Source organism: Aotus nancymaae, unplaced genomic scaffold (genome assembly GCF_030222135.1).
Source record: "Aotus nancymaae isolate 86718 unplaced genomic scaffold, 86718_ANA_hifiasm-v0.15.2.pri h1tg000125l, whole genome shotgun sequence".
Lineage (NCBI taxonomy): Eukaryota > Metazoa > Chordata > Mammalia > Primates > Aotidae > Aotus > Aotus nancymaae.
The window spans coordinates 206,872-219,263 of record NW_026988540.1 but is presented as its reverse complement, the minus strand read 5'-3'; the positions used below and the strand labels follow the sequence as shown (position 1 = coordinate 219,263).

The 12,392-nt window shown below is 38.5% G+C and overlaps 1 protein-coding gene and 1 non-coding gene across 31 annotated transcripts in view; one reads left to right on the top strand and one right to left on the bottom strand.

The window, feature by feature from the left end:
• LOC105708774 (centrosome-associated protein ALMS1-like) overlaps nt 1–12,392 on the bottom strand; it is a 261,189-nt gene that overhangs the window by 84,329 nt on the left and 164,468 nt on the right. For all 30 annotated transcript variants that reach the window (XR_010340699.1, XR_010340700.1, XR_010340697.1 and 27 more), the window contains one exon: nt 1,252–1,422. Coding sequence is in view for 24 of the 30 variants with exons in the window: in XM_064371249.1 (XP_064227319.1) it covers nt 1,252–1,422 (171 nt within the window). In the remaining 6 variants the exon portion in view is untranslated. The remainder of the gene's footprint in view (nt 1–1,251; nt 1,423–12,392) is intronic.
• LOC135272711 (U6 spliceosomal RNA) lies at nt 8,667–8,773 on the top strand. The gene has a single exon (XR_010340704.1). It is a non-coding gene; the product is annotated as a U6 spliceosomal RNA (small nuclear RNA).

Below are 12,392 nucleotides of genomic sequence, written 5' to 3'. Positions count from 1 at the left end.
TCCCAGCACTTTGGGAGGCGGAGGCGGGTCGATCACCTGAGGTCAGGAGTTCAAGACCAGCCTCGACAAAATGGTGAAACTCTTGTCTCTACTAAAAATACATAAAATTAGCCAGGTATGGTGGCGGGCACTTGTAATCCCAGATACTCGAGAGGCTGAGGCAGAATTGCTTGAACCCAGGAGGCAGAGATTGCAGTGAGCCGAGATCACACTGTTGCACTCCAGCCCAGGTAACAAGAGCGAAACTCTGTCTTAAAAAAAAAAACAAAACAGTGGCGGTTATATATAAGATTGAAACTGAAACACCCACAGTGACCAGAAAGATAAGGTGGATGAATGAAGCCAACTGGGTCTCAGCTGTGGGGATGAGAGCAAACAGGAGAATGGATATCCTGCCTCCAGGGAGACAGCCATGGCTCAGCTGCAGCTGATTACCGCCATGAATGAATGCGAGCCAAAGGGCAACCAGATTTTCTGATTTTTAAAGGGAAATCAAAAATCTTAATTTTAAAAGTTGGCAGAAAATTTAAAAAATTTTAAAACAACTTGGAGCTGGGTGTGGTGCTTCATGCCTGTAATCCCAGCACTTTGAGAGGCTAAGGTGGGAGGATAGCTTGAGGCCAGGAGTTCAAGCCAGCCCAGGCAACTTAGCAGGGTCCCCATCACTATAAAAAAATAAAAAATATCAGCCAGGCATGATGGTGTGTGCCTATGGCCCCAGCTACTCAGGAGGCTGAGGTGGGAGGATCACCTGAGCCCAGGAGTTCAAAGCTGCAGTGAGCTATAACTGCATCATTGCACTCCAGCCTGGGTGATAGAGTGAGACCCTGTCTCTAAAAAAAAAAAAAATTGTTTTTTAAATCATGTGAGCTACATATCTCCCTACAGAATCCAGCCTATGAGACATTAATTAGTTTGTAATATCTGACAGCGATAAACCAATGTAGCAATTTAATCAAGATTTCTATGGATCTTAGTCTCAAAAACATACTTGGTTGGATATTACTTCATTTAAAAAGTTATATCATATTTTATTCCCCATTGTGAAAATGAAGTTTATAGTTTCCAAAAATCTCTGAAGCATAACAGAAGATTTTATGAAATTTTACCTTCTTGTATATGATCAACATAATAGCAAGGAGAAAAGCTTGTATAACGAAACAGAAAAAAAGGATAAAGACTGGAAAATATTCTCATTTAGGATGAAAAGAGGAGAAAGAGCCACAAAATATACAAAGCCAATCCAGTTACCTGCATTATCACTTCGCAAGGGTTTTCCCCCAACTGGCAAGGATGCCTTAGTCACTACCCTCTTACTGTAGATTCCTTCCTTATGTCTAATGTTAACAGTGGCTGAGACGTCATCATCTCTCGTGCCTAGCACCTGTGCTGGGAAGTCTGGAGCAACGGCATCATTGGATCCTACAGAAGAATGGGAAAGTAATATAATTAACACAAATATGGACATGATATTGAGAAAGACTTTTTTAAAATTTGCCTTTTAGACCAATTCTATGAAAAAAGCACTACAATGGGTAGGATAATCAGAAGGAAATGTCAGTCAAAACTGAAGTTGTAAGCTATGTAACATAAATTCTAATAAAACAAGGCAGAGATGCAAATGACATAAGAGAAGACGTAAAATGGAGAATCGGTTCAGGAGAGAGAATATTTCCAGCTCACTACAGTTTTGGAGGTAGGAGAAAATGAATTGTACCTTGGAAAAAAAGTTTTTTGATGTGGAGAGGAAGGAAGAAAGGCATTTTGGGCAGAAGTTACAGCATAAGCAAAGACAAGAAGTATTTAAGAATAGTGGACACTATATAATCAGGCTGGATTACAGAATACATTAAGGAGAGTGGTAGGAGATATTAAAAAATAATTGTTTGTAATAAATTCAGCAGTACATGGGATCCCAAGTTGAAGAGTATAAATTTTATTGTATATGAAATGCAACACAATGGAAGATTTTTAAATAAAAGAATAATATAATTAGCTATGTTTCCAGAAGATTAATCTGACAAAATACAAAAGACAAAACACTGAAAGGAAAATGATAGATGATAAGTAAAAGATTTGAAAGTATTTAATTTTCTTTTAGAATATATTTCAACATTCCTACATTCCTTGATAAAATAAATTAATCCATGCCACATCTAACAGTCAAAAGAACATTTCTAGACATATAAAGGTTTATACTAATTACAGAATTATCTTCTATAAAACGATTTTTTTTCCCCTAAGATCCTGTATTTCCTGAACTCCTAGTATGGGTACGGCAATAAGAATTAGGTAAGTACCAGTCTCATCAGTTTAGTGCACAGTAAGCCATGAAGAGTTTTTCAGGACAGATTGCAAGGATAATACCAAGCCTTCTAGGCCAAATAGACAGATTATATTGGTCTCTTCTCAACTTCTGTAACATCACTTTCTCTTATTTGCCTCCTACCTCTCTGGAACCTTATTATCTTTTCTTTTGCCAAATCTCTTAATGCTGGAGCTCTTCAAGGAGTCAGAACTGGTCTTTCTTCTCTTCCTAGATAAACTTATCGACCACCAATGTATATGCTGATGAACAACAAATAATATACCATTGGCCAAGACCTTTCTTCTCAGCACCTGACTCTAGCATTCAGGGTAACACACCTAGCTCTTACAGCATTTTTACGGAAATAAGAAAAAGATGTCTCTTCCTCAAATAAAAATGTTTAAGTTACCTATACATTGTGGTACAACACAAACAACTGTAAATGGTGGTCATTCTCTTCACAAATCCTCCTAGGGAGTACACACCAGCAGCAGCATGCACACGCACACTCTGCACCACCCCCCTTGTTCTCCAAGAGAGGTGGCTCTGTCAAGTTCAGTCAGGTGAGGAACAATTACATCTCTGAGAGCAGTGGGTGAACGAGCAAGAGAATCAACCTCAGAGGAGGTGACGGGCAGCTGAGAGAGAGTGCAGCCACATGTGTGTGTGTCAGTGAATGTAGGTATACTGATTTTCCTGTACCTGTGCATAGCTATAATATGTGCAAGTATAGATTTATGTTTGGGGCAACACAAGAGTTAACATTATTGCTCCAGAACTCTAAAGATATGGGGTATTCATGCACATCTGTGTGTTTTCATGAAAGTATATATTTATAATGTGAATAGTGCCACCTTATATGTGGCGTGCATTGCACACAAACTTAACATGTGTAAATCAACTCTGCCTACATTCAATTGCAGACCTAACATCTCTATGTGGGTGTACAACAGGAATCTCTCTCTTTTTTTTTTTTTGAGACTGAGTCTTGCTCTGTCGCCAGGCTTGAGTGCAGTGGCATGATCTCGGCTCACTGCAACCTCCACCTCCCGGGTTTAAGCGATTCTCCTGCCTAAGCCTACCAAGTAGCTGGGACTACAGGTGTGCACCACCACACCCAGATAATTTTTGTATTTTTAGTAGAGATGGGATTTCACCATGTTGACCAGGATGGTCTTGATCTCTTGACCTCATGATACACCCACCTTGGCCCTTCAAAGTCTTGGGATTACAGGCGTGAGCCACTGCGCCCAGCCAGAATCTCATTTTTAACATGAGATATTTTGATCATCTTCCCCAAATCTGTTTCTTCCTCAATCTCCAACTCAGCAAATGGAACCTCTATTCACCTAGTTGCTCATTCCAGACATTTTTTTCATGCTCTTCTCCCTCACTCTTCATATTCTATCATCAAATCTAGGAGAAACTATTTCTAAAAGGAAGTTGACTATCCATTTCTCCCTATCTCTATTGATAATATGAATACTGATGCTACCTACCATCTCTAGTACCGTCTACAGCAACAGATTTCTAACTAACTGGTGTCTCTACTTGCACTTTAACCCGCCGCCGCATGGCTCTCTGCCTTCCCATTTATAAATCATTTCTCCACATAGTGGCAAGAATAAACTTTACAAGTATAAATCAACCATAACTTGCAATAGTACTAGAATAAAACCCAAACATTTTAATACAGTTGATAGGCTCCTGCATGATCTTGAAGCTACTTAGCCCACTATGCTCTACCCTGTTAAATAAAACTTATGGCAGTCCATCATTTTAGACTAAGCTGTTGCACTAGACCCCAACAGACCAAACCAAAATGTAGTCACTTGTGCCATACAACCAAACTGAAACTTTAAGGAAGAAGGAAAGTCCCAAAATGGGCCAGTTTTTTCTAAAAACAAGAGATTCACAGCAACTAATTTAAAAAGGGGCCAGTTTACCCTGAGCTGGCATAAAAAGGAACTTCTCTCTGCTTTAATCTTTACCAGGAAAGTAACCTGAAGTAACCTATGTTAATCAATAAGCTTTTTTTGGTATTACAGATGATCCACCACTTACAATGGAGTTATATCCCGTTAAGTCCATCATAAGTTGAAAATACTGTAAGTCAAAAATGTATTTAATGCCCCTAACCTACCAAGCATCATAGCTTAGCCCAGTCTACTTTAAACATGTTCAGAACACTTACAATAGCCTACAAGTGGACAAAATCATCTAACATGAAGCCTATTTTATAATACAGTATCACATAGCTCATATAGTTTATTATCACCATATGAGTATGGTGATACTGAAGTATGGTTTCTACTAAATGTGTATCACTTCCATACCATCATAAAGTCAAAAAATAGTTAAGTGGAACCATTGTACATTGAGGACTATTTGTATTGTGTTTCCTTGTTCCTGGTCTGGCTACCTTACCAGAACCAACTGCTCTGCCATGCCCAATGTACCTTTTCTTTATTATAGAATGAGATGTTGCCCGATTCATGAATCACTACGAAAACCAATTAGATCTTTAAATTTGTTGAAATTTCAATCCACGCTGCCTTCTTTCCATTTGTCAAATGCATCGAGCTCTTTTCTGCTTCAGGGGTTTTCCCCATCTTGTTCTCTCTGGCCAGAACAGTCTCACACTCCACTCTTTGCCTACCTAACTCATCCTTATCCTCTGGAGTTCAATTCAAAAGTTTCTTCCTTGAAAAGGGCTTCATAAGTTTGTAAAACACAACTGGGTCTACTTGTTTATCTTGGAACTCTTTATTTTCTTAGCATTTATCATTTGTAATTATGTACTTATTTGTGGTTATCTGTCACCCAACGTGAACATAAACACCATGATAGTTTATTTTGAGCAATACTGAAATTGTAACACCTACCACAGTATATCTGCTTGGAACATGGTAATATCTTTAATACCTATTGTTTGAATAAACACATGAACATGAGCTGACAGCCTCCTATCATTAAAAAAAAAAAAAAAAACCTGATCATTGTAGAAAATTCAGGAAAGTATGAAGGAAACAATAAAAAATAAAACAACTAAACCTTGGTTATATATCCTACTAAGTGAACATATACAGGAATCATTACTATTTTTTAACTAAAGTAGAGATACATTTTAAATGAAATTTAGGGTTTAAAGTCAGCATGTGAGGTGAAATCCTTGTCAGAGGGTCAAAATCACCCTTGAAGGTATCTTACGAAGGCATATGCTGAAACTGACATCCTGTCTGCTCAAGAGACCCACCAGGGTCCACTTTTTCCTCCAGGCTTGCAACATGTCACTGCGCCTGAATCTGACCACTTGATGATATACCTGATACTGTACCAAAAAGACATTTCTTCAAACTCAAGAATCACACCCAGGCAAGCCAGATACGATGTTTACACTGTAAAAGGCAAACCCAAGGACTACAGTGAACTTTGAGAACGAAGTTTGCCATCTTTCATTACATACTCCTCCGTAGTCGTATGTTCACAAAGGATAGAGTGCATGCACAAAACACCTGTACTTTTAAAATTCTTTCTCTCCTCTTTTGTTAAATATATGTATTTGAACTTAAGTTAAATACATGTATGAGACAATATCAATGTATGCTAAAATTATTTATCATAGCTAAAGACATCTCACTGAATTCTACTCATCTGATTTAATTGTTTATGCTATCTTAAAGTTTCCTATGTTTCTTGTTCTATTATTTTGCTAATTTCATATACTCAATAGTGATTTGGAAGATAGATTTCTACTTTTAAAATTCAATTAAGTTTCTTTTTTTGGTAACTTCTTAAGTTTTTTAACTGTGGTAATACATACATAAAACATAACCATGACTGGTGCAGTGGCTCACAACTATAATCCCAGCACTTTGGGAGGCTGAGGTGGGCAGATCACTTGAGTTCAGGAGTTTGAGACCAGCCTGGCCAACATGGTGAAACCCCATCTCTGCTAAAAATACAAAAATTAGCTGGGCATGGTAGCAGATGCCTGTAATCCCAGCTACTCAGGAGGCTGAGGCAGGAGAACTGCTTGAATCTGGGAGGCGGAGGCTGCAGTGAGCCGAGATTGTGTCACTATACTCCAGCCTAGGTGACTAAGCAAGACTCCATCTCAAAAAAAAAAAAAAAAAAAAAAAAACAAAGTAACCATTTTTAAGTGTACAGTTTAGTGGCATTAAGTATATTCACACTGTTATGCAACCATCACCACCATCTATTCATCTTCCCAGACTTAAACTCTGTACCCATTAAACAATAACTTCCCACTCTCCCTACCCCCAGCCCCTGGTAAACACAGTTCTACTTTCTGTCTCTATGAATCTGACTTTTCTGGGTACCTTATATAAGTAAAATTACACATTATTTGTCCTTTTCTGACTGGCTTATTTCGCTTGGCCTAATGTCTTCAGAGTTCATCTATATTGTGGCATGTATCAGAATTTCATTCCTCTTTAAGGCTGAATAATACTCCATTGCACATATACATCACATTTTGTTTATCCATTCATAGATCAACAGACATTTGGGTTGTTTCCACCTCTTGGTCATTGTGAATAATGCTGTTATCGGGTGTATGAACAGCTCTTCAAGATCCTACTTTCACTTAGTTGGGGTATATATTTAAAAGTGGAATTACTGGATCATACTAATTCTATATTTATTTTTTTGAGGAACAGCCACAATGTTTTTCATATTGGCTATACCATTTTACATTCCCGCCAGCAAAAGCAAGGGTTCCAAATTCTCCACGTCCCTGACAACACTGATAATGTTCCATTCTGTTTGTTTTTTAAAATAAGTAATTCTAATGGATGTGAAGTGGTATCTTACTGTGGTTTTGGGGTGGTATTTCAACATGATTAATGATGTAGAGAAGATTTTCATGTGCCTATTGGCTATTTGCACGTCTTCCTTAGAGAAATGTCCATCAGATTCTGTGCCCATTTATGGATTAGATTATTTGGGTTATTGTTCTAAGAGTTCTTTACATATTCTAGATATTAATCCCTCATCAGATAAATGATTTGCAAGTATTTTCTCCTGTGATTCACCTTTTCATTCTGCTGACTGTATTTTGTGTACAGAAGTTTTGAATTCTGATAAAGTCTAACATATATTTTTTTGTTTTGTTAACTATGTTTTTTTGTTTTTGTTCTTTGAGACATGGTCTCACTCTGTTGTCCAGACTGGAGAGCAGGGGTACAATCAGAGCTCACTGCAGCTATAAACTTCGAGGTTCAAGTGATACTCATGCCTCAGCCTTCCAAGTAGCTGGGACTACAGACGTAGACCATCATGCCAGGCTGACTTTTAATTTTTTGCAGAGACAGGGTCTTGCTATTGCCCAGGTTGATCTCAAACTCCTGGGCTCAGGCAATCCTCCCATCTCGGCCTCCCAGAGTTCTGGTATTATAGGAGTGAGTCATCGCACCTGGCCTGGACATTTAAATAATACAACGTAGCAACTCTGGAAATCAGATTCTACTTCCATCCCTGGGTTTGTTGTTGCTTTATGTTGTTTGTTTAATAACTTTTCTAAACTAATTCTGTAAAGTCTATATTCTTTGTTACGTGTGGCCATTGCAGTTACTACTCAATTAGCTTAGTGGTCAGCTAATGCCTGAACAGAGATTTCCTTAAATGCCTAGAACCAATAAATCTCCCAGCCTTCATCAAATGGCTCCATGCACATATTGGGATGTACCTTCAGCACTGACCTAGGCAGCTGTCAACTCTACCTTAGCCTTCCCTTTTCTTCTTATATAGAGCCTCAACATCAACCAGAGATAACACTTGGCCCCTGGGGTCTTTCCCGAGAATACACAGGCCTATGACTGTATGGGATCTCCCAGAGTCTTAGGAATATGTCAGAGCCTTTCAAAGCACCCATCAACCTCTTATCCTTAAGTTTTCCTTTTAAGCTTTTCAGTTAGTTTACTGTCTACCTCAACTGTTAGTCCTCACTTCAGCCATTTTAACATTAAAATACTTGCCTGTAAAAATGTTTTTGATAAACTTCTTTCCCTCTCCTTCACCAGAGGCCTTTAGAACTGGATGGCTCCCAGTCAGGTCAAGTAAAGACAAGCCTTTTCAGTGAAATCTTCCATGGAACCATGAGATAGGTCAAATACTGACAATTCTTTGGGAAGGAAGTTTAAAGACAGATCCAGCTCCATTTTGCTTCCTTTGGTCTTGGGAAAGAAAGCTGTATTTCTTAAGGCTATCACTGAGCGGAGGTACTGGGAATGGGACGATTAGGGCAAGTTAAAATGAAAACGCTTACTGTTCTTAGTGGGATTCAGCCATTTTTCTTGAATAAATACTCCCTGGCTTGCTATTAAGACTGGTTAATGTGCTCGCTTCGGCAGCACATATACTAAAATTGGAACGATACAGAGAAGATTAGCATGGCCCCTGCGCAAGGATGACACGCAAATTCGTGAAGCGTTCCATATTTTTAAAGTCTCAGGATACAAAATCAATGTGCAAAAATCACAAGCATTCCTATACACCAATAACAGACTTAAAGAGAGCCAAATCAAGAACGAACTGCCATTCACAATTGCTACAGAGAGAATAAAATACCTAGGAATACAACCAACAAGGAACCATAAAGGACCTCTTCAAGGAGAACTACAAACCACTGCTCAACGAAATAAGAGAGGACACAAACAGATGGAGAAACATTCCATGTTCATGGTTAGGAAGAATTAATATCGTGAAAATGGCCATACTGCCCAAAGTAATTTATAGATTCAACGCTATCCCCATCAAGCTACCAATGACCTTCTTCACAGAACTGGAAAAAACCACCTTAAACTTCATATGGAACCAAAAGAGAGCCCGCAGAGCCAAGTCAATTCTAAGCAAAAAGAACAAAGCAGGAGGCATCACACTACCGGACATCAAACTCTACTACAAGGCTACAGTAATCAAAACAGCATGGTACTGGTACCAAAACAGAGATATAGACCAATGGAACAGAACAGAGGCGTCAGAGGCGACACAACATATCTACAACCACCCGATCTTTGACAAACCTGATAAAAACAAGCAATGGGGAAAGGAGTCCCTGTTCAATAAGTGGTGTTGGGAAAACTGGCTTGCCATATGCAGGAAGCAGAAACTCGACCCCTTCCTGACACCTTACACTAAAATAGACTCTAGATGGATTAAAACCTTAACCATAAGACCTAACACCATAAAAACACTAGATGGAAACCTAGGCAAACCCATTCAGGACATAGGCGTAGGCAAGGACTTTATGACCAAAACACCAAAAGCATTGGCAACAAAAGCCAAAATAGACAAATGGGACCTAATCAAACTCCACAGCTTCTGCACGGCGAAAGGAACAGTCAATAGAGTGAATCGACAACCAACAGAATGGGAAAAAATTTTGCAGCCTACCCGTCTGACAAAGGCTGATATCCAGAATTTACAACGAGCTAAAAAAGATTTACAAGAAAAAAACAAACAAGCCCATTCAAAAATGGGCAAAGGATATGAACAGATACTTTACAAAAGAAGACATACATGAGGCCAACAAACATATGAAAAAATGCTCATCATCACTGGTCATTAGAGAAATGCAAATCAAAACTACATTGAGATACCATCTCACGCCAGTTAGAATGGCGATCATTAAAAAATCTGGAGACAACAGATGCTGGAGAGGATGTGGAGAAATAGGAACACTTTTACACTGTTGGTGGGAGTGTAAATTAGTTCAACTACTGTGGAAAACAGTGTGGCGATTCCTCAAGGACCTAGAAATAGAAATTCCATTTGACCCAGCAATCCCATTACTGGGCATATATCCAAAGGATTATAAATCGTTCTACTATAAGGACACATGCACACTAATGTTCATTGCAGCACAGTTTACAATAGCAAAGACCTGGAACCAACCCAAATGCCCATTGATGATAGACTGGACAGGAAAAATGTGGCACATATACACCATGGAATATTATGCAGCCATTAAAAACGAGGAGTTCGCGTCCTTTGTAGGGACATGGATGAACCTGGAAACCATCATTCTCAGCAAACTGACACAAAAACACAAAATCAAACACCACATGTTCTCACTCATAGGCGGGTGTTGAACAAGGAGAACACATGGACACAGGGAGGGGAGCACTATACACGGGGGTCTGTTGGGGGGGAGTTGGGGGGACAGCGAGGGGGTGGGGAGTTGGGGAGGGATAGCATGGGGAGAAATGCCAGATATAGGTGAAGGGGAGGGAGGCAGCAAATCACACTGCCACGTATGCACCTATGCAACAACCTTGCACGTTTTTCACATGTACCCCAAAACCTAAAATGCAATTAAAAAAAAAAAAAAAAAAAAGACTGGTTAATTTCCAAACATTTATCTCTTTCTTTGGATGCTGTTGCCTTGGTTTTTTGTCGTTGTTGTTATTTGGATCTTATGATTTCTATTATTTACTTATTCTCACTGAAGAACAATTATTTCGCCCAAATATTTGCTAACAATGATGTATGTCTTGCTCTTGGCTCCAAACGCTAATTGGCTCCTCTCACAGCTATAGATATACAACATATTCATAGATAATGGCTAGGAATTAGAACAATTCCTAGGCTTTCATCTAGTATAGGTCTATGGGTCTGAGAAAGGATTGTTTTCTATTCCCAACTTCCTCACTCTCAGAATAGATGGTGAACATGAAAAAACAATCTCAAGTGTGTATGGCAACTAGATCTCTTCTTGTCATACTGATGCATACGGTACTTTATTACAGACACTATATTTCTCAGGATACAGTGTGCCCCTCCTGAGTCATTTTCTTCTCTCATTACCCACACTGTTCAATCTTTCTCTAAGTTAATCTCTCCAACCAGATGGAAGTGCTAGTGACATATATGGATGGTAGGACAATGGAGGCCTCAGAAAGTATTGGCACATCTGACCAGGTTTCTACTGTTCACAGACATTCTGTCTTTTGAACTATGAGTAAGTGGGATATAAGATTTTTCTACCTATAATCAATAAGTGAGCTTGTTTTCTTTCCGGTAGCCAATAAGAGTGTTCTTAAAACCATAGACTTGTAAGGAGTAAACATTTCTTCACTTATGCAATAAACTTAATCTTAACTTTTGGTGAGTATTTTTGTGGTTCTTTTTTCAATGCCATCATTATAGGAAATTAAGCAAGGCTGTATCAGAGGCTTTAATGCAGTTACCATCAGAAGCTACTTTGGTTCTCTTTCATATAAAAGTAACTAAAATGTCTACCTAAGACCAGGAACAACTTCTCCTTTCTTTGTAATTTCTATACATATAGTGATATTTATGGACAATCATGGAAAAAACAATTTGTCTAAAGTAAACCAAGTCATCCCCTGTGGACAACTCAAAACACTGTCCCACCAATCAAAACCCAACACAAGACCAACTCTGCACCCTTAACTTAAAATCCCCACAGGAAATACTTATCTAGTCCCTCCATGGGGTACTATTCATTTCCTAACTCTGCAGCTCCTCCATAGTGGATTCACAGGGATGCCACAAGATATTTTTAAATTCTAGGTAAAGGATAGTGATAAACTACTAGCTCAAGGTCAAAGTGTCATCAGATAGTGCTATGTTCCTTTCAATGTTGTGCCTTTGCAAAAGCTGGATTTTTGGCAGCTGCTGTAATAAAAAGCAGAAAATAAGAGTGTCCAGTCTCATCTCACAGTTTGGGAAGTTGCACAGTGTCTAACAGCTACACATATGTCATTAGTAAGTAACCGTGGTTATTTATGAACAAAATTTTCTTTCAAACACCAAAACCAAAAAGAAATAACAATTTTGTTAAGTCATTAGATCAAAACAATTAGTATTTATGTCCTAATTCTTTAGTTGCTATTTGAAGAAACTAATTGTTTATTATACATAAAGCTGAGAAAATAAATCAATGAAATACTAAGGGTGCGGTAAACCAAGAAAGCTTAGAAACTTTGCCCTAGATGGAGCCCACTAACCCAAATAATGATCCATACAATTTCCTTCATCGAATATTTATAAATGCTTATGTGTATATAATATATCTGATCAAATAACTCACCTCTCT